We start from the raw sequence: 25,065 nt of genomic DNA on the forward strand, positions 1-25,065 counted from the left end.
GCCTGGAGGTCTGCAGGATAGCGTCCCTGTCCCGAAAATTGAAAATCCGGGCGATGAGAGGCCTCGGAGGGGCTCCGGTCTTAGGCCTACCCCCGGGGACCCTGTGGGCACGTTCCACTGCAAAGAATTTACTCAGCCCCCGAGGCTGGAGATGGGTGAGGACCAAGTCCTCCACAAACAGATCCGCTGCCTCTGCCTCGCGTCCCTCCGGCACCCCGATGATGCGGACATTATTCCTCCGGGCCCGACCCTCTGAATCCTCCAGTCGACGATGCATCAGGGCGCTCGCCTGGCCGAGCCTGCGCACCTCCTGTTGGAGGGCCGCCACGTCGGACGTGAGGCCCGAGGTAGAGTGGGCCAAAGAATCGACCCGGTCATTTGTTTTTGAGAGATCGGCTCTCGCGAGGCCCACGTCCACGAGGACCGAGTCGATCTTCTGCGCCAGAGTGTCAAAGCGCTGGTCCACCGAGGCCTTCATCTCGGCGATGGCGCCCATGACGTCTCGGAGGGTCAGGTCCGTGGGCAGAGCAGGAGCGTCAGTCGGGCCCGTAGGGGATCTACGTAGCGCCTCTGGAGATCCCTTCTGGAGGGTGTAGCGGTCCATATTGTTGGATTGATGGGCCGCGCCACGACGGGTCGACTTCACCTTAGCCCGGTCGCCATCTTGTTTTGTGGCCATGGTCGCGGTCCCAAATCGAGCCAATCTCCTCAAAAAGGGGGTAGACAATCCCGTTCAAGGGCTCCGGGGGGGGGCGACCACCGCTCCGCAGGACGGACCGCAGCCGGCGGGCCGGCAGGGCACCCCAACGAGGCCACACCACCGCACACCTCCTCGCGACCCTACCTCGCCTGGCAGCAAGGAGGGCGCAAAAGCGAAAGCGAAAGTGCGGGGTGCGCGAGTCACCCAGCCTTGCCCGCCGCTGTTATTCACTTTGTCGCCGGATCGCCCCACAACTCCAGTACGGGGGGCCGGCGTGGAGAAGGCCGCAAACCTTAATCGGTGCTCCCGCCGGTGTCCGAGGTCCGAATTAAAAACGGAAAACAGGCGTCACCTCAACTCTGGTTCACAAACACAGTCCCCTCATCTAGGACAGGATTCGGTCAGGATTTATGCAGGAGGTCGCGGAGGTCCTCGGGAGCCTCGCACCTACGCGGCCATCTTGGGTGCGCGCTAGGCTCCTCCCCCTGCTATTGTATTTTAACAGAGTATTTCGCTCTGTGGGTTTCCTAAAGAGGCTGGTGGTCAGGTGTCCATCATCATGTGTTATGTTCAAGTCCAAAAATGGTATAGATGTATTGTTGTGTGTGAGTGTGAATTTCAGACCTCCACAATTATTGTTGAGCCAGTGTAGAAAATTCTCAAGCATGGTTTCAGTGTCATGCCAAATAAAAACGATGTCATCTATATAGCGTTTCCAATGTGTCATTGCAGAGTGGAAGGGATTGTCTTGGACCATTATGTGATTCACCTCAAGGGCATTCATGTATAGAATGGCCAGATTCGGTGCAAAAACTGCTCCCATGGATGTACCCTTGGTTTGTTGATAATAATGTCCATCAAATAAAAAGAAGTTGCTGGTCAGGCAGATCTCTAGGAGTTGTAAAATGAAGATAGTTGGGACAGCGTGTGGTCTGATGCGGCTATCTAGAGTATTCTCAATGATAAGTAATGCGTCTCGCTGGGGGATGTTTGTGTATAGTGATTCCACATCTAGGGTGCAGAGTGTGTCAGTTGATGGATTGAAACTGTGATTTTCTACTAGGGTGATCATCTGCATACTATCTCTAACATAATAAGGAGTGGATGGGACAAAAATTTTTATGAAGTAGTCCACATATAGACCCAGTGGCTCTAGGATAGACCCGCAGCCTGATACAATGGGCCGTCCGGGTGGATTTGAACTGTCCTTGTGGATCTTTGGTAGAGTATAAATGACTGGTATGCATGGAGCCGTGGCATTAAGAAAATCATATTCATGTTTGGATAGGAAGCCTTGTTCCAGACCTGATTTGGTTGTCTGCTGTATAATTTGTTTAAGTTCATTTGTAGGATTGGTAGGAAGTTTGCAATAGTGATCTGTATTGCCTAGTTGCCTCAGTATTTCGTTTCTATAGGTGGTGGTATCCTGTAGTACTATTCAACCGCCTTTGTCGGCAGGTTTGATGACCATCATGTTATTGGACTTGAGAGTTTGCAGTGCTGTTTTCTCTTCCAGTGCAATGTTGTAAGGAATGAACTGGCGTTCTGTCGCTAGTTGAGAGAGGTCATTTAGGACCAATTTCTCAAAGGAGGAAACCTCAGCTGGAACCATGCTTGCTGATGGGGAAAAAGTGGATGGAGGTCTAAGGGGGGTATTAGATGTTTTAGGTGGGAGAGGATTAAGTAAGAAATAGCTCTGTAGTCTAATCTTCCTGAAGAACCTGAGTACTTCAGTCTGTAGGTCGAGAAAGTTGGTCCTATTTGTGGGTACAAATGAGAGGCCCTTGCTAAGTATGGATAGTTCGTAGTCATTCAATTGATGCTTAGTAAGATTAAATATGGGGAGTAGAAGGTTGGTTTGTGTCTGGTTAGAGGAATTACTACTATATAGTTCTGAGGGACAATTTACCAACGGTAGTAATTGCGTCGGGTTTGTCGTTCTCCTGGAGGGTTCTGCCAGTGAGCACGTTTCAACCCACCTCTTCTTGGTGGTTCGTTGGGGCCGCGGCCTAAAAAAGAGGGCGCTGAGGATTGTGGATTGGGGAGTGCCCTGTTCCCACTGCTAGTCCCTTCTCCGGGATCTGAGTTATCTGACGAATCAACTGAAGTATCAGAAAATCCGACTAGGGTATTACCTCTGTTAAATCTACCCCAAGGGCGATTGTAACGTTGATTGTTGTAGGACCTGTTGGTGTAATAATCCTTAGTCAGGTAAGGGTAAGTGCGTTCGGTGGAGTAGGATTTTATGTCTTTTTTAACTTTGGTGGATTTTTTGTTCTGTTCTATTCTGTAGAATTCGTCCACTGTTTTCTGTATTTGTTCTAGCAGTTTCTTGCTATCTGATATAGTGTCACTGGTTGTAATTTGTCTTTCAATGTCTGTTATCTCATCCAGAGTTTTTTTGAGTTCTTCTGTCGCTGTGTCTATGCCTAGAACTAGCCAATGTCTCGAGCAGGTTGTACTAATATAGCTAAAGTTAGTGATGTATTTTGGGATATCTGTGAAAATACCAGGTACGTTTCTAACTTGGAGGCCGGTAGGGATAATATTCGCTTTTAAGTATTCTGTAAGCATCCGTATCATGAGTTGCAACCTGACAGACTTTTTCTTGGTTTTTTCCAGTTGTTCAGATAAAGTGGAACTGATTTCTTGGGGAACATTAGTGGAGTCAGTAAAGAGGGAAGGGCCTTCTAGAATTCTCTTAATGTATTCATCTGTGTAGAGAGGTGCGTGATCTGACATGACAAGGAAAGGGGAGGGAGTGGGGGGAATCTAGATATGGTAGTCAGAAGGAGAGGAAAGTGACCCACTTTCAAAAAGAAGGGGGAATAAGAGCGTGAGCCCTTGCAATCCAGCGATTGCGCTTAATCAGTAAGAGAAACACAAGGGCACCCAAAGCAATAGGACAGGGACCTTGGGAAGTAAATTAACCCTTAACCACCATGTTTCCTTTTTCTTTCTCCCCATTTTTCTCCTGCCTCATTGTTTATGTCATTTTTTGTACTAATTGTTTATTCAGGCATTTTAAAATTGGCAATTCATACTAATTAGTCCTGATGATGATCCTAAAATCCCCCCGTTAAGGATCGAAACGTCGTCGACTATGTGGTTCACCTTACACTTAAACAATCTATGTGTATGAAATGTGGTGAAGGTGGCAAGTTTTATACTAAGATGTTTCACTACCTAGTATTCTCTGACATAGAAACATCACTGCAATTGCCTGTATGTTTTTCCGAAATATTATGTCCTCTTGATATGTAAGCCACAGGATACAGGCTTGTGTCCCACCAACATTTTGCTTACATCCCTTTGATCACTGCTAACTATTGTTTCTTATTAAAGTTGCCTTGTCCGGCTGGACATAGGCTATAATATAGCACCAATTTTGGCTATATTCATTGTTTTTTGTGAATATTCCTCGTTTTCAGGGACCAGTGTCTCCTATAATACGTTACTTCCCAAGGTCCCTGTCCTATTGCTTTGGGTGCCCTTGTGTTTCTCTTAAAGGTCTCAATTTAGGCACACACAAGTATTTGTGCCCATTACTGGTGCCACATACATTTCATTAAAGTGTAAGTCTTCCAGCTGTGACTTGATACCTGCAAAAACTCATAAATTACCTTCTCCGGAGTTTAATGGCAGCAAAGATGAAGTCCAGTGGTTCACTTGGCCTCTTATATCGCCCTCCACCCTGCCTACATCAGAAGAGGTCAGCTTAGTATTACCTTGCTAGTTTATCTTTTCAGTTTCCTAATGTATGTAAACTTCGTAAATGTTCACATCCGGTTAATCAACGTTTACCTCATCAACATCATAAAGAATTGCAGCTTCACCTTATACTCAGAGGGAATGATTTAGTATTAAAAAATAAAATGACGTGCCACATACAAAAGGAATCAGGAGGAGATTTCAGTACACAGCATGCTGTAACAACTTCTCTGTCCTCTTGGGCGGACCAAACAAATATGAAGAATTGGAGCCACTCTGTTTCCTCAGCTATGGAGAAGCAGACATCCTGCTACCAATCCAGCCAAGCAAGCAATGCAAACATTCAGCAATAGCCCCTCCAACACATTCAAGCACACTGCCAGACATGGGGACCGGAAAGAAAAGACCATCATTTCCAAGCAAAGTCACTTCTGTTTTTGCCATGATGAAAGTTGCCAGTACCATGCCATCACGACAGTCTCTTCTCACATCTGGCTCATCAGACTGGTGAGACAAGAGTCAGCCGCACTTGGCAAAGTATACAGAGATGACACGGAGCCTCAAGCCCGATGTAAACCACCAAAAGGCCTGTGGAGAAAGCTGTGGAGGCAGTCGTGCCTGTAGAGTGGAATCAACACAAATGCCTTCCGCAGATCTTACTTGTCCAATGCAGAGCATATCTTGAGACCGAGAATGGGACAGTACACAATGGTGCATTTTGACACTTTAACCCAGCGAAGCCCACACAGTGCTTATCAGCCACCCCTTTTTCCTGACGAGTGTGCTAAGATATCTCTTGCCTAGGGTCCAGTCAACAGTTGCTCCTCCTCCTCTGTTGAATGTGGAGGGAAGAAATATTTAAGGGTAATATACTTAACCATATCAAATGCAGAAACCACCTTGGGTAATAAGGATGGGCAGATGAAAAGAACCAACTTATCCGAGCATAAAAATGTGGAAGGTAGGCTGGCTGAGAAGGCCTGAAATGCTCCAACCAATCGAACTGAACTTAATGCAACCAGAACAAGCATTTGCAATGCAATAGGTCTCGCATTTACGCAAGTTTGAGCTATTGACATTGCAAATAATAATACTTTTTATTTTTGTTTTTCTTTTTAAAAACATAAATAAAAGGCATTGTTATGTACAATGCCAATAGCTGAAACTCTCGTAACTGCGAGACCTATTGCATTGCAAATGATTGTTTGGATTGGCCCAGAAACATCTAAAATGGGAGTAAAATGTCAATATTCAATAGATCTTCATATACAATGAGTACGTAGAGGGCCTGATTACGAATTGAGGCGCTATTTATTGTCCCAATAAATAATGATACCATGGGGTATGTTATTTATCGGGTGTGATAAATAACACCTATTATGAATGGCGAATAACGTGTGGATTTTTATGTTTAACACATCAAAATGTGCATGACACAGTAAATACCGTATGTTTGCCCCTGTTAAATTTCAGAAGATTTGACCTGTCAAAATTTAATGAATGTTGGGTTATTTAACCATTCCATAATTATCAAATTCACAAAGACAAGTGCCTAAAAGTGTACTCCTGGGGTACTATTTCCAATACTTATAAATGATTTTGTAGATCAGCCCCAGAGATATGGAGAAAGAAAGATACCTTAAAACAGCGAAACAACTAGAGAGACAGGGCTAGACAGAGAGAGAAGGAGAAGCGAACAGTGTAATTAGAGAGACTGCGCCCGACTGAGACATAACCATTCATACAGAGACATTTTGGACCGAGATGGGGAACGTTTGCTCACAGATGAGACCCGTCCTTCGCCGTGACACTGTAAAAACCCTTCTACTACTCATGCCTAAAACCTTCTAACAGTATTTAACTCCCAGTGTTTAATGTGTAATTTATAAAAAGCTACTTACATGTGTGAGAATTCAGCTCTTCGTGGCGCCTTTACCTTTTGCTGAGATAACACAGTGGAAAGTCGTCAAAACAACTCTCGACCTCGCAGGTGATTCAGCACAGCTTTTTAAAGGTGTATAAGATATTTTTTTATTAACTGCTGCACGATATACACAAACACGTACCGATTCAGAGCCTATGCAAGTCTGTTCAAGTTATGTAACCTCGTTGGCGCCTCCTGAAAGGCAAGCCGCAGATCACGGTCCCCGGTGCCTGCATACCACCACGTGCCCTGCAGGCGTGCATACTTCACGCGCACACACCTCACATCAGCAAGCGCGTGGGCCAATCACTGCGCTGGCCTTGGGCGCTAAGCTCAGTTCACACACTGGTGACAAACTCATGGCCAGCTGGCAGGAATGGACTAGAATCTAAAAGCAGCCCTGGAAAATATTTAATTCCAGGCAGCCCCGTATTTCACGTACAAAGGCAACACGCACAGCCCTACGGGCTTGGGAGGGCTCACCTTCCATGATGGGGCTTATTTACAAGCTCCGTGACGCACCAGCGGCGCAAGGGGCTTTTAAATAAGCTCCGATATTTTTTAATGGGACCAAAGGATTAATTTTACAGCACAATTATTCATAATAATTGGCCAAAAAAAAGCAACATGGGGTTGGCGGAAACAATGAGGAGTATGGAACGCACAGCGTGAAGGAAAGCAATGCGAGGGAAGAAACAGTAGGGGAAGGGCAAAACAATACTGAGGTAAGGGGAGGCAGCAAGGGTGACGTAGGTGGAATAAACAGAAGGAGGGTCATGGGTGGGGAAGGAACACAAAGGAAGCATGAAAGGTACACGGAGGGGGGCAAATGGAGAAGCAGGTACGTGGAGGGAGCAAACGAACAAGAGGGCAACACAGAAGTGGAGGCGAATGCAGTCGAAAAAGTAGCGCAGGGGTCAGATAAACACGTGAAGGCAAAGGGAAAGCACATGGGTAGCAAGCACAGCAAACGTAGGAGACGTACGAAGGAGACAACAGAAGAAACACAAGTAATGGGTCCATGCTGCAGAGGAGGGACAAACCCAAGAACAACAAGCGTTTGCCGCGCGCGAGCGGCTGGAGACGCAATATGTGGTGGGGGAGTGGGAGAAGCGGGAGTTGTGTGTGCGCGTGCGTCATTGTGATCGCGATTGCTCTGAAAGCAAGTGATCGCAATCGCGATGACGCACGAGTTTTCAAAGTGCTGCTGGCAGCCAGCTGCGCGCGTGCACGATCGCGTGAACGCAAGCGTTAGGCCAGCCAGCAGCACTTTGAAATTCCCACATACAAAATGTCTCTTCGAGCCAGCGCATGCGCTGGGCTCAGCGAGACCTAAAAACTGCCATCAAAGCACACATTTCAACAGGAAAAGGTGCATCATAAACAAGCATTGGCATAGCCAATAGGTCTCGCCTTTGGGACCTTATAAGTGTTTAGCCATGCAACAGTTGCATAACTAAATACTTATAAGGTCCCAAAAGCGAGACCTATTGGGAATGCCAAGCGGCCGCGAAAGTGATAGCGATCGCGATCAAAACATCTAAGCGGCCGTGAAAGTGAAAGTAATCACGGTCAAGCGCGGGGCGCGTGTGCCCGCGCACATGCACTGTAGCTCTAGGCTGGCCTGGTAGCACTTTTTGGAGCCCGCTCAAAAAGTCGCACCAGACCAGCGCATGCGCTGGGTCAGGCAAGACCTAAAAAACGAGACAACATCAAAAATGTCAACAGATGATTCATATACTACTGAGTGTTAGAATCCGGGGTCTCTGGTTGGCGCAGGTATGCACTTGCGACAAGCAGAGACCCTTTCCTCTAAGTCAGGGCATAGGATTACCTCTTTAAAAATAACCCCTGCTCACCCTCTAGGTAACGTGGCGCGAGCAGTCAGGCTAGATTCCAGAGGGCATTAGGTTAAGCATTCAAGATGTCCCACACAATAACCACCAACCCACCACACAGAGACACAAGGCTGTATTTATGTAAAAATAAAGTTCTTTATATAAAAGATTTCTTTAAGCAGGCTTTCAAAAATACAGATCTTCACTTAAATCAAGTTCCAGTTACTTGTATTGCTTTTAGGCAGTCCACAGTTCTTAAAATGGCAGATTTCTATTTAAAATGAGCTTCTTTGGGGGTCTGTGCGCTTCGTAGCGCCTCTGGTACGCTTCGTACAAGGTTTTAAACGTGTCTTGCCGTTTCTCACGCTTCTCGCGTGAGCGCGCGTACTCTGGACGTGAACCGTACGGACCGTACCCTCGTAGGTACGCGTCGTACACGTCCGGTACGCCTCTTTCCAAACCTCACGCTTCCCGCGTGGGCAACGTCCTATACTTTCAATGGAGTACGGACCGTACCTTCGCTGAACAGCTGATGCGACTTGTGCTAAAGCTCCCACTTCACGCGTGAGTGGCGTAGCACGGCGCCAGTGTCAGTACGGACCGTACAAAGGCCAGTACGGTTCGTAGGAGCGCGCTCGTAGTTGGACAGTACCTTGAATCTTGAAAGGGGGGGGGGGGGTTCGTGGCGGCCTCAGCAGTCCCGCACAAGGGTGTCTCACGTCACGCTGTAGTCCCGGATCTCCAGGGGACGGCGAGGCTTCGTGGGGCGCTCGGGAAGATCTCAGCTGCCACGAAGGTTTCAGAAGCAGGAGGGGCGGCTCGGGGGTGATTCCTAGCGCGTCGCAGCGCTGTCTGCTTCGCTCTGGGTGGTGAACCAGGTGCTTGGTGTCCTTACAGGGATCTCAGCGGCGCAGGGTCGCAGAGGCTCGGCGCTTGGACGTCTGGGGTCTCTTCTTTGTGGTATGAGCTACGGCTCGGGGGGCGATTGCTTGCTGTGCTCGGGCCAGGCAGGCAGGCCTTTGCGGTGCTCGCAATAGCCCCGGTGGCAGAAGTCGCGGTGCTCGGAGAGAGAGGAGCACACAGGTTCTCTGAGGTCAGCGTTACGGGATCGCCTCCAGCAGCTTCTCTTCTTCTTGGGGGGAGGTAGCGCCCACTGTTCCTGGGGCGCAGTTCAGGGGGCAAGTTCACCAGCAAGCCCTTGGAGATTGTTTTAAAGCACAAGTTGATTCAAAAAGTCTTTTCCTTTAGTCTTTTCTTCCTCTCCTTCCAGCAGTCAGGCACCCACCGCAGGCCAGTCTTTCATTCATAGAGACACTACTCCTCCATGCAGCTTTTCCAGGTCCTTCTCCTTCAGGCAGAGTTTCTTCTTGGCGCAAACAGGATCTGATTTCTTAGGAGCAGGGCTCCTTCTCTTATACACCAATTCTTTTGTTCTTTGTCACCAGGGGGCCTGGGCCTGGCTCAGTCCAGTTTTGGAGCACTTTGTTGTGGTGACTCTGCTCTTTCCTTTCAGCAGCAGGGCAGAGACATCAGCCGCTCCACAGGGGGCGGAGCCGGCATTGTGGTGGTAGAGCACAGGTCTATTCAGAGTCAAGGTGTACTCCTCCCACCCATCCTGGTGTAATCTCTCTACCCACCACCTGGCAGCCAGACTGTCTCCTGGAATTCCCCAGCCCGGCTCCTCACTGTTACTAGGCAGAACACACACACAGCAGAGACGGACTGAAATGGCCAGGTCAGTAAATACTAACTTTCTAAAAGTAGTATTTACAAACACAGGATATTAAAATACATTTTACTAAAAGAAGTATGTTATTATTCTGAGTTCAGGCATACTAAACTTGACTTTCTACCATGCTCTCTGAGTCCACCGGGATTACAGCGTGTAGTAATTCCAGCAGCCCATTCTGGCCTATGGAGAGCAGGTAGCCCTCAATAGTGAAAAACGAAAATGGCTGTAATTCCCTATTAGGACATGCCACACACATCAGGGCATGTCCTACCTTATACCTACAATGCACCCTGCCCTTGGGCCTACCAGAGGGGTGACTAATATGTAGTTAAGTGAAGGTTTGGGGACTGGCAAGTAGGTGCACTTGCGCAATCAGCGCGACAGTACCAGACCGCGCGCAGGTTCTGCAATGGCAGACCCTAGACACATTTTACTAGGCCGCTTCTGTGGGTGGCACAACCAGTGCTGCAAGCCCACCAGCAGCATTTGTATTTACAAGCCCTGGCACTCCTGGTGCACTATACTAGGGGCTGATAGTAAACCAAATAAGCCAAACATGAGCACCAATCAATGTATACACTTTTCAAAGGGAGCACTTGCACTGTGGCACTGATTAGCAGTGGCACAGTGCCCTGAGCAGCTAACACCAACAAAACACAATGAGGCACATCAGCAAAAAGTGGAAGGGAAACTCACGCCAAGGTGCCAGGTCTAACACTGAGGAACAAAAACAGTGACAGGAAACAAGTAAATTAAACCTTTCAGAGAATTCAACACTACCGACTTTTTAAAAAGGAAAGGTTGTGGGGCGTTGCCTAGCCACGAATAGAGTGAGTCTGGCATTCTCGGCTATCTTCACACATCCGCCCTATCTGAAGCTCCTTCCCGGGCTGAGGTCCACACACTAACCTCTCGCCACCGAGCGGGGAGTCCTGGTCGCCCCTGCAGCCGTTGGGATGGCTCGGTGATCGAAATCGGGGACTCGACCGCAGGGCCTCTGCAGGAACGGGATGCGCCATCTTTGATCCTTGGCCTCAGCCTGCGAGTCCAGGGTTGCCTCACCTCGCCTGTTGCATCGATCCGGCCTGGATCTGGGTGGCACCGCGGACTGTGTGACTGGCCCTGATTGGAGCCCTGTACCCCGGCTCCCACCTTCCTCATGGCAGACGGATGCGACAGAGCCCCGATGGGGGCAGGGCTCTGAAAGAGAGTGGGCAGGCTCTTGAGTCGTCTGCCTGCCCTGGGCGAGGCAGTGCCTGGAGGCTGCTTGGGCACCCATGGGGCAGCCTGGGGGATAAAGGCCACGGCCCCTCCCTCGAGCTAGCGACACATGGCCGGACCTGACCTGCAGTCCCCCGGGGTGGCCCTAGCCCATAGTCGGCTCTGCGGCAGAGAGCTTCTTGGGATGGCTGTTCAACAATGACGTTGGAGGTAAGGGGGATCGGCTGCAGCAATCGAGCAGCAGGATCATGCGCCCCGCCTTCTCCCTGTATTGAGGCCTGGGGCTCGTGGGCCCCTTCCCGGCCACGTGGGGGCAGACCTGATGATCAATGGGACAGTCCTGCGATACCCTGCGCTGCATTGATGAGCTGTTCTCTGCCCCTTGGAGTGGACCCCCTGGGTTGGGGACCCGTGTGAAGCACTGCGTCCCCAGGGGTCCTTTATCCTATACGGCCCTTCTGCATGGGAGGTACAGCAGGCCCAGACTGAATGACTCTTCTGCTTAAAGCGCCCGGGGGCCTGGTTGGAGGCTAAGTGAGCATTGGTCCTGCGAAACCCTGTTGGAAAACCTAGTGACTGGGGAGATTGCGTCGGGGTCTCCCACTCTACTCAAGCCCAATACCGGCGACCTCCATTGAGTCTCGGTGGCAGCGTAGGTGGCGGGGGGGCCTAGAGGACTGCTGCTATGACCAACTTAAAGACCCTCTCCCCCACTTGGGCCCTACCTGCGGACTGCTTCTATGTCCACAGCGCGATGCAGAGGACTTTAGCCGAACTTTACAGCGGCCTAAAGGAACCCGACCGACCTTGTAGCGCGCAACTCCTGGTTCCCAGCGTTGGTCCTGGGCAATAATCAGACCCTTTTCTTTGCACTCCCGGGTGGGCCTCCACCCTTGCAGTGATTTAACAGTACACCACGACAGGAGCAGTAGAGGTAGAGTAGACGTTGTCTCTCTTTCAACACTGGCAGAGTGAGTGTTCTGGACAACTGGCTTTTGGTGGTGACCATGGAACCCAGACTTAATATTATTATGTAACGGTATTACTATGTATACATTCCTCCACTGGTTGTATCATGTTCTATTGCAGTCTTTTAAATTTCTTGGATTCTCTATGTATATTCAAAATATGTCCGTCCACACCACAGAACATCTTTATCTATACCCTTCCTCTGTGTTTCCCTCATGGACGTTATTTAGTGTTTGCCAGGGGTCACAGATGCGACCACTGGGGCACTGCCCTTGCGACCCCTGGCTTCAGAGGTAGCAAAATCAGTGCCAGAAATACAGTGGCAGCACGTCCTAGATGGAGCGCCTCTCTCTTTCTTTTCTCAACATTTTTTTTATTACACTAACAGTGAATAATGTTTCATTATTCACTATTAGTGCAATAAAAAACTGGAGTACAATTAGTTAGCTGGAATATAGTCTGCCCTGGCAGCTGAGGTAAGGAAAAACATGCTTTTACATGTGTGCATGCTTGCGGGTTAGTGTGTGCAGGTGTCAATGTGTGTATATACAAGCATGTGTGTGAGAGAAATTGGAGGTCAAAAGGTGTGTTATGTCACTTCCGCTACCCCTGGCATTTCGGTGATTTGATGCTTATGGTTCTCCTCCATTTCCTTGTCTGTATACTTAATTGCCTTTCTTTATTATTCTCCTATCTAGGCCTGTCTTGTAGTTATGCTTTGTCAAGTTACTCTAAACCTATTGTAGAAATGTTTGGGCTCTTTGAACATGTGGGAATGTGTTTCTTGAAAATATCTAATTGAATCACGTTGCTTTTCTGTCCAATAAGAAAATGTTCTTCAGTTAAAAGAAAAACTTTGTATTAAATATCCCCATTAAAGTTTTGGGCCCTCAATCTTTAATGGTCCAAAAACAATAAATGGCTATTTGAGTCTTTGACAGTCATTTGGAAAGGACCTATAAACTAGTCACCAAAGTTGCCGGTAATCAGAATGAGAGAGATTTTCAGGACTAGCCCGAAAAAGAGGCCAGAGTATTGAAGTTGGTGAGACCGATGCACAATGTGGGAAATGCTGGGATAGGAACGGATTAAGATTACAAAGCCCAGTTAATCATAAATCCCTGTCTGCAACTACAATAATGATCTCTCGCAAACGGCATTTACACTGTGATACAGTTCAATTCTCTACTAGAAATCTGGCTTCAAACCAAAGTTGAAGAATTGATACTTGACTCTCCAAAGGGTACTAAACATGTAAACACTCGGAGCAAACAGATAATCGTTTTTCTTCTCCAATTAAGTGTCGGTAGGAATAATGTGAGAGTAAGTGTTTCTCTGTGGGCCAGGAGTTCTGTGGCTGGTTTATTTTTTAGATCCATTCGCTCACAATTTCATATGACGGTGGAACACTGCTGGTGCCCACGTTGTTACCACTTTCCATCATTTGTCTTTGGTAAACAACATCTGAAACATGGAGAAGCTACATCTGAAAACTGAGGACTACAACCTCCTGGTTTCATACAGTAGAAGACCAGCATGAGAAGGATGGTTGGTCTACTCGCTTTCACGGATACCCAAATGACTTTACGTTTAATGTTTGTCAAAGTTGAAAACATACATGCACACTTTTCAGATAGCCTTACCTTAATCAGAATGCATTCGCGATGGTACAGCCTTTGTGATATTTTATTACAATGACATTTTGTAAACCAAGACCATTAACTTTAAACTTGCCATATCAAAGACTCAAGGCTAAACTGCACCAATGCCTCACTGGCACCGTTTTGCTACTGGCTATCATCAAATACAGAGTATGCTAAGGCAGCCACTTATGCAGCAGTGAGATCTGCAGCTTTAGGATTTGTTTTGACCATGTTGCAATTACATGCCTACTCTTAATGGTTACACTGCAATATCGTTATTTTAACTGTTTGTGAATATGCTTACCTGAATCATGGACTCCGTCAACTGTGTTTCATCCATTTCCAATATCATTCTTTTGATTTCCTCATAAGGCATTCGGAAGGAACCCAGAAAAATGGCTGAAAAGAGATGGGGAACAAGAGAAAAGTGAGCCCACATACATGTATCTATTCTTTGGCAGCCAATGCATATCAAAGGTTTTCCTTTAACGCGGCAACATAGCTCTGTCTAATCTTTCAACATGAAAATGCTCTCTAGGGACTCGCGACGGACTTCCATCACAAAAAAGTCACTGAAGAGTACTAACAATAAAGGAGCCATCCGGAGACTTGCGCGAGGCTACTGCTTGTAACTGTTTATTACAAAGTGCAGCATGCTGCGAGTACCTACTTTTAGAACAAAGTTCATTTGCTAACTAGGTAATAATGTCCCCACTGGAATTCATTGTTGGACCAGTGGCTCTTAACCTGGGGTCCACGACGCCTACTCTGGAGGTCCCCGACTGCTTTGAAAATTGAATACGATTAACAGATTAATAAAGAACATGTACATAAAAAAGCGAAACGCACTCTGTAAATGTAAAGGAAGTACAACACACAGAATCTAGTATGGGAGATTGGTGGTGGCAAGCTAAGCACTGGGACGCACCAACATAAAGAGACAAAATGTAGTGCTAGGTTCTAGCATATAGCTTTGTGTTACGGGTCCATAGCGTATAGGAAGAGCACACTTCCTGGCCATTCATCACTCCTTTTGTCTTCTGTCTGTTTATTTATTATAATTATATTTTAACTAGTCCTGATTTGATGGGCCCCACCTTGGTTTCTTATCTGATTACTACTAAGCCCTATTGTTTTTCCCTTGTTCCTTTTGTTTACAAAAAAAATATTAAATTTCTTTGAAATAAAAAAGAAAAAAAACATTTTGGAAATAACAATTTCGATATTTGTATTTAATGGCGTTGTGTATCTGTTTGATCGATACTTGAGTTTTTTTGTGTCTTGTTTGGAGATTCAAAATACTTAGGCCGAGGAAATCTGCTTCAAGAAGTGATTTGGGGGAGGAGCTGGGGCAGGGGACGGATCTCCTGGGGTGGCACAGGAGTCAAAAAGTTATTAAACATTGTTCTACACAAAGAAAAAACATTGTACCTTAACTCCAATCAGAACAATACTGCTTTAAGAAACATATACTAAGAAAGTGGTATAGTAACCACGACTTGGGTCAAGACAGTGTCGAGAGGACGTAGATGTGCTGGGGACACAAGGAACCACCCAAGGTGAGTGACTAATTGCCCCATGGAGTGTGTGCGCAGTGTGGGAACACGAGTGTGTGCTCGGTACAAATCAACATGTAAGTCACTGTTGGAATTTTAGAGCTTAAAGACCCTTCCCAGTGGACCCTGAAGAAACCCCGTGGAAGACAGAATGTTGGAGAGCCAAACAACCCCACCCGTGAATACCCTAGTACCCACATTATCTACACCAGGGAAGCCGGGCCATAGGTGTGAAGTGGTGTCGGAAACCGCCTTCGAACCCAATGAAGGACTTCAGCAATGTGCCGCTGCTGAAGGAGGAGAAAGTGTCCGAAGGTGGATTCTAGTTGAGAGGTACCTGCAAGCAGAGAGGCCAGAGTCTATGTCACTCAGGAGTGACCAGGAGGTCTGGAAGACAAATGCCCACCAACGTCGGGAGCTGCAGGAGAGTTGACGATTACCTTGACTCTGCAGCTGTGAGCATCAGGCGACACTGAGGAAGACCAGCAGGCGTGCACGAGCTGTCCCACGTTGGATGTTGAGTGCTGAGGGGTCGGTGTCCGGCGGGAGCACCAACAAACCTTGGCAAGTGCAACCAACGCAGAAGCCAAAGAAGGTGCAATGTTGGGACCAGCAAGGTCCAGGGGACTCACCACAAGCAGGAGAGTCAGGGCAAGCCCGAGCAATCAAGGAAGCCCAAAAGAAGCAAAGATGACACTCAACAGGACCCACAGGCAGGAGGCACTGGAGCGGCAAGAGGACCTTGAGCGGCTCACCAAAAGATGCAGGCCACGGTGCAAACGATGCGCTGTGGATGAAGACTTTGGTCACTGGAGGTGCTTGAGGTTGCGGCTACTTAGAGCCCGAAGATCTTGGTGGAAGGAAGCCAACAAGCCTTTGCAACTGCAAGTCGACACGGTGCACAGGGGTTTGGTTCCTGCGGCTCCCACGAGGGATACTGGCTTCAAACTTGGTGAGAGGGCAAGGCAGGGCTCGAGAGCTGTGGAGAACCACCAACTGTGTAGCAGAACCTTTCGGAGTCCGGAGGAGCTCAGGATCAGCAGACTGGTCAGCTTAGTTGCGGTGCCTGCAAATGCAGGGAAGTGACTCATTCACTTAAAGGGAGATTCCTTCAGACGTCTTTGATACCCACAGGACTTGGAAGGTTTCTGTAAGGTGCACAGGCACAGACGATGCAGCAGACTGAAGGGAGATGAAGTCGAGCCAAAACGAACTCCAGCGAAGTCCAGAGTGCCCAGACGGTAGAAGTAGAAGTGGTGTCTGACTTGAATCCCATGTCCTTTGTCCAGTTTCATGCCAAAGAGGGAGCCAATGGCTTTGCGCTGGTTTGAACTGGACTATGCACGGAGGCACCAAATGTGCCCCTCATGCAGACTTAGTGGCACTGGAAAGTGCAACCACCCGGCCCCATTACACTAAATCCTGTCTGGGAAGTGATCACACCTCCCTGTGACAGGATACCTATTGTTCTGCCTTCCCCTGCTCGAGCTTGGCTCAGCAGCAGTAGGGCAGAATCAGGTCTCTGATCTGCAGCCTTCAGTATTGCAAAGGTCTGCTATAGGGGTAACTTATAGGTTTTAAGTGCAGTGACCCTAGATATAAGAAACCTATATCTTTAGTAAGTGGTGCAAGCACCAGCTTACACAGGCAGCAATGGAAGGCCTGTATTTCCATTTTGAATGTTCTCCCATGGATGGCATAATGCATGCTTCAGCCAATGGGGGACCTTTGGGGTACCTATGCCCTGGGTACCTTAGTACCATATACTAGGGACTGATAAGGATACCACAGTATCCAATCTGGGATGTACTCAAGTACTAAACATAACAATTTAAGGAAGAAAGCAGAGAGACTGGGGTCCTGATTAGCAGGATCCCAGTCAGACTAGTCAAAAACAGCTTAGCACCAGGCAAAAGGCGGGGGTAATCATGCAGAAGGATCCTACCTTCCTGCACTATTCGTCCAACATCCGGCCTAGGTCGGATATCCCATAGTGCTAAATGTGAATAAAGTGTGCGTGGGCCAGCTGTATTCATTAGGCGATTGGAGGAACCGTGTGGCGTTACATATTTTGTTGATCACGGAGGAAATAATAATAAGGTGGATACAAGGACTTTGCGTGGGAATAGGTCACATGTTGGAAATGGCGGGACATGGGATTTCAGGTGAAGTCATGGATGAGGTTTGGAGTGCATCAGGGACATTTGTTTCAATTATACTAGATAACGAAGTCAACCAGATGGATACAAAATTGGATACCAGTTAAGTCTCCTGTGTTGGGGTCTGGGTGTCATTATGATGAATGGGGGAACCCTTTGACAATGCAATTATATGAAGCATTTCAGGTTGATATGGCCCCCAACAGCAATGTGGACTATAGGCGAAGAGGATACGATATTTTTAACTCACTCATACCACTCCCCATACACCTAGACTCACAACTGTGGCGTTCCTCTAAAAAAGATCTCCAACAAAGAGCCCTCTCGCGGGGCCCGTGGGGGACAGCAGCGCCACCCCCACGAGGAGCAACGCCCAATGATGAAGCATGACACCCGCTTGGGTGTGTGAGAGCACTTCTCTAACAAGGAGTAATTCCCCCCTCTCACCTCTATATATCCAAGCAATAACCTTTGAAGGAGTTATGCCTTCTTTCACCTATACTTCTACCGACCTAATAGGCCAGCTTTGTTTTCTAGGAACAGTTACACTCCAGTGACTGACACGTAGACATTGGGAGCACGGGTACTGGACCTTTCTCCATTACCTCCCAGTCCCCCCTGCTTTTGTAATTTTGAGGAAGATTCTAGGTTAGGCCAACCTTTTGGTCTTTCCTCAATTACTATTTCAGAAAAGCGGACACTAGCCATTCACACTTGTTGTGCCGATGTTGTGGTGCTCCTACTTGAAGACCGCTCCAAAGCTGCATGCAGTAAGAAGTGGCATTTTACACAAAGACTGTGCCTGGAGAGCAGCTTGAGGAGGATACTTGAGAGACTTAAACCGGCTCTGAAGTCTGTTACAGTGGGCCAACAGCTGTGTCTGGAAAATGTGTATAACACAAAATATGCTCCACTTTGTTCTAATCTGAATTACTTCTTGTTCAAGGAAGAGGATGATCCACTGAATACATAGACAGCTGCTATACTACCTTGGCTACAGTCTGCCTCACAACCAATCTCGTTGAGGTGAGGGGACATCACCAGAAGCCGCTACTTTCTGCTGTAGAAACACAGGATCTGTCCGAAGAAGCCTCATAGCCAGCCTCCCTGCTTAGAAAGGATTGTGCCTAGCTCTGCAGGAGGATCAGCTGTCCAAGAAGAAGCTGCTCAGCATTTTCCCAGTTGGAGTGAAGTGGCAAACTTGAGAAAGCGATCTAAGAGTCACCCTGCTAGAGGGGGTTCTCTGGTGTCTCTGTGCGGTATTGTTACAATTGCACTTAAGACTTTACCAGAAAGCTGAACTTCAGGCCTGATCAGCAGTGCCTCATTATGCCTCCTTCCTTCCAGACAAGTTATTCCTTCGTACAAGGCAGCATTCCTTCCCAAGGTAGCCTGGTAGGGCATTCCACCACTTTGTCATATGCACTGCCTCACCCCTCAGAGGAAGAAGAGCTACTACATTGCCTTGACCCTAAGAAGGGTTTCCAGTTTTTATATCGAGAGAACCAGGGAATTATGACAAAGCCAAAAGTTATTGGTGTCTCTGGAACAAAAAACGGAAAAACGGTACAGAAGAGGACAATCAAGGATTGGCCTATGTAATAACGTCTGCTAACAGCTAGCCAAGAGGCAACACCCAGAACGCTTGTGTACCCATTCTACCAGAGCAAAGGCTGCTACCACAGCACTAGCGCACAGTGTGCCAGTCTTGGACATCTGTCAGGCTCCTACATGGGTGTCCCGCTACAAGTTCACCAAGTATTAATGCCTGGAAGGCCAGGTTTGACGGCATGATCATTGTGGTCAATTGGTCCAGCAAGATTTCCTAGTTGGAACTATTCTACAGACCTACCACCAGGGAAGTACTGCTTTGGTATCTATTCCTTTGGTAACATCTTTTTTGGTAGAGACTATCTAACCACACATTCCTCACCTATTCTCCCACCACCCCATTCTGTAGAATGCACTATTGCAGGACATAGGCAATAAAACGCCAATATTTATATTCCACACACTATCTATTACTGATTTCTGGAGGTTCAACATCTGTTGGCACAGAAAAAAACTGACACCAGCACGTGCAAGTGGTCTATTTGTATTGGTCCAGAGGTCATCGCTGGATGGGGTGGAGCGCCACAATACGATGCTGTACGACACCACCTGACAGCAGTGGAGGGAATTGCTACGGAAATGTTTCCGGATCCAGTCTGACACCTGGGTGAGGAATCTGCGGTTAGAAGTCTATCAGAAAAACACTTTAAAGACTTTGAACTGAGTTGCTTAATTCAGATCCAAGAGAACTTTGAGGAATCTGCACCTATGCCTAATCCCTGCCTATTTCCTAGCATCTGGAATATTCGTAGCAGAAATCCTCACCTCAGAAGGAAGGAAGACAATTACTGTGGAAGACAGAGTGGTGTAGTACTTCCTTGATTAGCAAAACGTACAACAAGGTTGTATACTGAGGTGACTCAATTATCTAGCATTTAGTTTTGCTGCAAATTGAAAACTACCTTCTTTTCTAAAACAAATATTTGGCTGAAAAGTATATAATTGTGCCTGCTGCTTGTTAAGTTCTAAACTCTCAGCCCAAGAGCACATCACTAAGAGAGGTCACTGGTCGCCCTCAGTACTCAGAGTCAAGTACAAAAAAGGTTTAACATAGGCCAGTTAGAGTCAAAGTAAGAAGAGACCACCGGATACAAGAGGCAAAGGACCACAACCACCACGGATGAGTGGAAGTAGCCCATGTCTACCCTGAGGCCCCTTCAAAAAGGGTCAGACAGTGTTCAACATTGGCGTGTGGTAATGAAAGAAAATACACCATACCCAGCATCAGGAAGCGCCACTTCATGGAACTAGCACTGGTGGTTCCAAACAAATATGTATTTTCTCATTACTACTAGCACATGCAACATCAAGTGTTGTAGCTGCTACATTTCTCTCCGCAGCCACCAGAGCACTGGCTCAACCTTCCCCACTTCTGATGTTTCTAGCAGTCACCGGTCCAGGAAGATCAGACACAATGTAGGGTGCAAGAAAAGGAGTAATAGTTGTAGGAAAGTATTCCTTTTGGCATGGTTACCCCCACTTGTTCACGGACTCTGATGCATCTTTGACTGAGTGTGCACTGGGTTCCTGCTAACCCGGTCCCCAGTGCCTGTGTTCTTTCCTAAACCTGTACCTTTATATAAACATATGGCACACCTCTGGCTCACATATAAGTCCCTTGTAAAAGGTATCAGTGGTACCAAAGGCATTGTGACCGGAGAGGGTCTCTAAGGGCTGAAGCATGTATTGTGCCACCCTAAGAGACCCCTCACCAAACACAAGCATACTGATACTGCAGCCTGCGTATTTTGGTTCAGATGAAAGTTAAGCGTCTGCCTGCCACACATCCCTGTGAGCCAGGCCTACCAGCACTTCCAAGAGGCATAGGTAAGTCACCCCTACAACAGGCCTTACAGCCCTAATGCAGGGTGCACTATAGCTCATGTGAGGGCATAACTGCATGGGTAGATATGCCCCTATAGTGTCTAAGCCCATTCTTAGACATTATAAGTGAACAGTGAAGTCATACTGAGTACATAGACGTAGAGCTTGTAACTACGAGTTTCACAACTCCATGATGGCTTCACCAAATTCCAAGATGTTTGGTACCAAAATTCCCAGATTAATGAGCCCACACTGATGTCAATGTTGGATTCATTAATACATGTACTCAGAGGGCACCTCAGAGGTGCCCCTGCATACCTACCAAACCAGCAGTGTGTGCCTGACTGGTCTCACCAGCCTGCCATCTCTAGACATGTTTATGACCAACGAAGTGGGAGACTTTTGCTCTTGTGGATCAGAAAAAAAGCCTGCTCTGGGTGGAGGTGCTTCAGACCTACCCCCAAGACAGCTCTGAGCCTCAAAGGCTTCCTGCCCTTTGTTATGCTGACCAGGGCCTCTCCAGCTAGAAGAGATGCCTCCCCCCCTACCCCCCCCCAGTCAAGACCCACTTTTGGCAGCAAGGTCAGCGGGAAAATTAGCCAACCAGAGAGGTGCGTCCCCTCTCAGTGCCCTAAGCTGAGGTGACCCCCTCCTTTAAAAATCCTGCATATTGTTTGAGGGATTCTAGCCAATAGGGTTAGGGATGTGCCCCCTCCACAGATGGAGTGGACATAAAAAGGGTGTAGACACCCTAAAGGTAAGTAGCTCATTAGCTACTACCTTCTGACCTCTGTAACACCCCTAAAACTAGTATTTAGGGGTACCCCTGAACCTTAATTTTCATATCTCTAACACCTATGAAAAAGGGGACAAAGGAGAGCCGTGCAGTAGCGAAGACTGAAGACACCAAGTGACTTGCTCCAGCCCTACTGGCCTGCTACAGAAGAGTGACTCGTCCCGCAGACCAGAGACCTCCAGAACCCTGGGAGGACTGCATGTCTTCTAAAAAGACTCCTGATCTCCAGTGGACAGCAGACCTGATCAGAAGAAAAAAGACTTTAAAGACCAAGTACTCTGCTTGTGGAACCGTGAAGTCGACCATCTCTGCGCCCGACACCCACGGCCCGAGTCCAAGAGGCCCATTGGTCCACAAAAGTTTTCCCAGCAATCCTGAGCAAGAGTCCCTCATGGGTTGACCCCTGCCGGACTCCACATAGACGCCTGCAGCCTCTGCATGACGACCCCACCCCCCGAACCGCAACCGCACTGTTAAGCTGATTTCAGACAGCAAAGGACATCCCTGCACTGGAGCATCTGGACGTTGGTGAGATCTGCTGACGGTGTCCCAACGCTCCAGCACATCCCAACAAACCTGTGCAGCTGTAGGTTTCTTTTGTCCAGCCTCCTGGTCTGAGCTTGCAGCCTTTTTCCATGTTCGAAATTCCCCAGTGGTTTGCATTATGCGCTTCACGTTGTGCTGCACCTGGCCAGCCCGTGCCACTGGAGGTGTAAGTTCGGTGCTGCCTTGTGGCCCCCCCCGTGCTTACCTTAACCTCCGAAGACTGGGTTCCAAAATTGTGCTACTCACCTGCAATCCGTGCCACTTCGACTACGCCCTTTCTTCATTGGATAACATTGACAGCAGATCCAGAGTTTCACCTCTGCACCCAGCCACCCCTGCATATTGCTGATTGTGTTTCCTCCCCAAGGATAACAATTGTACTGATTGAAAAATCCACAAGTGTCCACTTTTTACATTGAAAAACAGTGATACTGCAAAAGGTATTTTACTGCAACAAAGTTTCTATAAAATGAATATACTAAAAGTAATATTTTTACAAACCATTGGTCTCGGATTTAGTCATTGAGTGTGTGTAGTCACTTTTTGCCTGTGTGTACAACAAATGCTTTGCACTGCCCTCTGATAAGCCTAACTGCTTGGCCCCACTACCACAAACGAGAGCATTAGTATTATCTACTTTAGCCTCTGTAAAGCCTCTGGTGATCCACCGGACTTTGTGCACACTATACCTTACTTTGCTATAATATATATACAGACCCAGCTTCCTACAGGGTTTTGAAAGATCACAGGCTGCGCTTTGAGAACTTATCAAAGTATAGGCTGCACTGTCTAGCACTGGAAGGTGGGGAGCACTCTGGCTCATGAGCTATCCGAAGTACTTGAGTGCTCAGCATGTCTGCAACGGCCTGATTAAGGAAAGACATGTTAATAAGCAAGAAAGGGATCATAGTGGTATCACGTTATAGTTCATTGATTGACCAACATGTCAGACGCAAGAAGTATACACTACGGTGTGGCGTTGGGTCCCTGTGTTATATAAAAGCCTGATTACGAAGCCCTCTCTCTCTTTTCTATTTTCCACGAGGACGAGTCCGGGGAACACGACGAAACATCCTGGCAAAAGGAGAAGAACCAGAGAGAACTCTATCAGTCGAGGATACCCTCCCAACAGATCCTTATAGCTCCCATGCGCTCAATTACCCTGGATACTGCTTTAATACTTTATACCTCTCTAGCCAGGTCCAAGTCATAGATCTCTTCTCGTTACAAATACCTGACCTGCTGGCCAATAAAATGAATCAAGTAGCAAGTTGATAAAGACGAGAATGGCTTCATGGTCCATTGGCAACTTTTTACCAACACTAATTTCGTTGAAGCCCTCAAAACATTTTTTTAAATAGTAAAAGGGTCCGGCCTCATTTTTGCTGAGAATGGTTAAATTGGGAACGTTTTTTTTTTTTTTTTTTTAATCATTGGGGTTACTTCGGAACGAGGGCTCGCCTGATCGCCGTGTTTGGACAGTTGCATTCTTTTTTATTGAGCGGCTCTTAGAATAGATGTCAATTATAGCCCCCATTGCTAAAATGTTCAAAATCAAATTGTACACGGATGGCATTATGATTTTTTAGGACCCGAGAAAGGCATACAGCGGAAAATTGAAAATATTTTTTTGCATCTTCATGCGGTGGAAATAAATTGAAAACTGGGATTTTGTTATGTAGTTGCACTATAGACACCTTAGCTCCAGAGTTATGGCCATTGATGAATTCCAAGTCGAAGCAATATTTGGGAATATTTATAACCTCTAATGTGAAGGACTATAATTGGTAAAATGAAATCTATTTATAAATTGGAATCCTCTTCCACTTTTAATTATACGAAGAACAGTGTTAATGTTGGCTTTACCTTTACTGTTCTTTTTATTTGCCGCACTCCCTTGCTTATTTGCATGCTAAATTTTTCAGAAAAACTAAGGGGCAGTGCTCTGCATTTGTTTTGGCCAACAACACACCTAGTCTGGCACGGATTATATTACATAAAGCAACAAATACACATTGCCGGACGTGATGCAGTATTACTTTGTAAATTTTTCCTCACTCCTTTATGGTCTACATTAAACGCACAATAGTTGAGATAATAATTTTGGTGTGTCGGATATTAGTGGAATATAATATTGTGTATTCTTGCGCTGGACTATATCACCAAAAAAAGATATAAAACTCGTTTTTCGGTTTTAAAAAGGAGGAACCAAATGCTTAGATATTATTCCATTCTATATCTCAATGTGTTCACTCGGATGGAAGATATAATGCTAGAGGGGCTGCCACTTTCAGAAAGTAATATATTACAATGATTAAGGATGAATGAATAGTCCAACCTGGTAGATATTTAAAATTAGGATGTATGGAGCACTACTATTGGCCCCGAAGTTACATTTTTCAAAGGCTCCATGTTATGGTCGTACAAACTGAATTTGCGATTTGTTTTTAGGACTATCCAATAGTAGTTGGGATCAGGGCTGATTGAAGATCTTATAGAGACGACTATAATAAGATCAGCAAGATTATGGAGAACTAGATTTGAAGTCGCGCATGAGGTAGTCATATCTCCAAGAATGGTTCAGAAGTAGCAGGCAGCTTAGAACTCAACTGAAACTTGAAGTGCAATACATTGCTATAACTTCTCTGTAGGAGGCTGGCTTAGCATAAGGTGCACACTTAAAGGAGTGATGCACCTTGCACTAAACCAGGCAATCCTATGATGATTTTGGTGGCCTTGATAACTTTAAAACTCTCAAAGGGGTTGATGTGGAGAGCAGGTTTAAGGCTTATCTGGAAGGAGAGTAAAGCAGATTTATTTTACCACATTTAATCA

The 25,065-nt window shown here is 46.9% G+C and overlaps 1 protein-coding gene across 3 annotated transcripts in view; it reads right to left on the minus strand.

The window, feature by feature from the left end:
• Window positions 1-25,065, minus strand: part of DIAPH3 (diaphanous related formin 3) — a 2,278,729-nt gene that overhangs the window by 1,055,466 nt on the left and 1,198,198 nt on the right. For all 3 annotated transcript variants that reach the window (XM_085621985.1, XM_085621986.1, XM_085621987.1), the window contains one exon: window positions 14,043-14,137. In XM_085621985.1, the coding sequence (XP_085478111.1) occupies window positions 14,043-14,137 (95 nt within the window). The remainder of the gene's footprint in view (window positions 1-14,042; window positions 14,138-25,065) is intronic.

This window comes from Triturus cristatus, chromosome 8 (assembly GCF_964204655.1).
Source record: "Triturus cristatus chromosome 8, aTriCri1.1, whole genome shotgun sequence".
NCBI classification, from domain to species: Eukaryota; Metazoa; Chordata; class Amphibia; order Caudata; family Salamandridae; genus Triturus; species Triturus cristatus.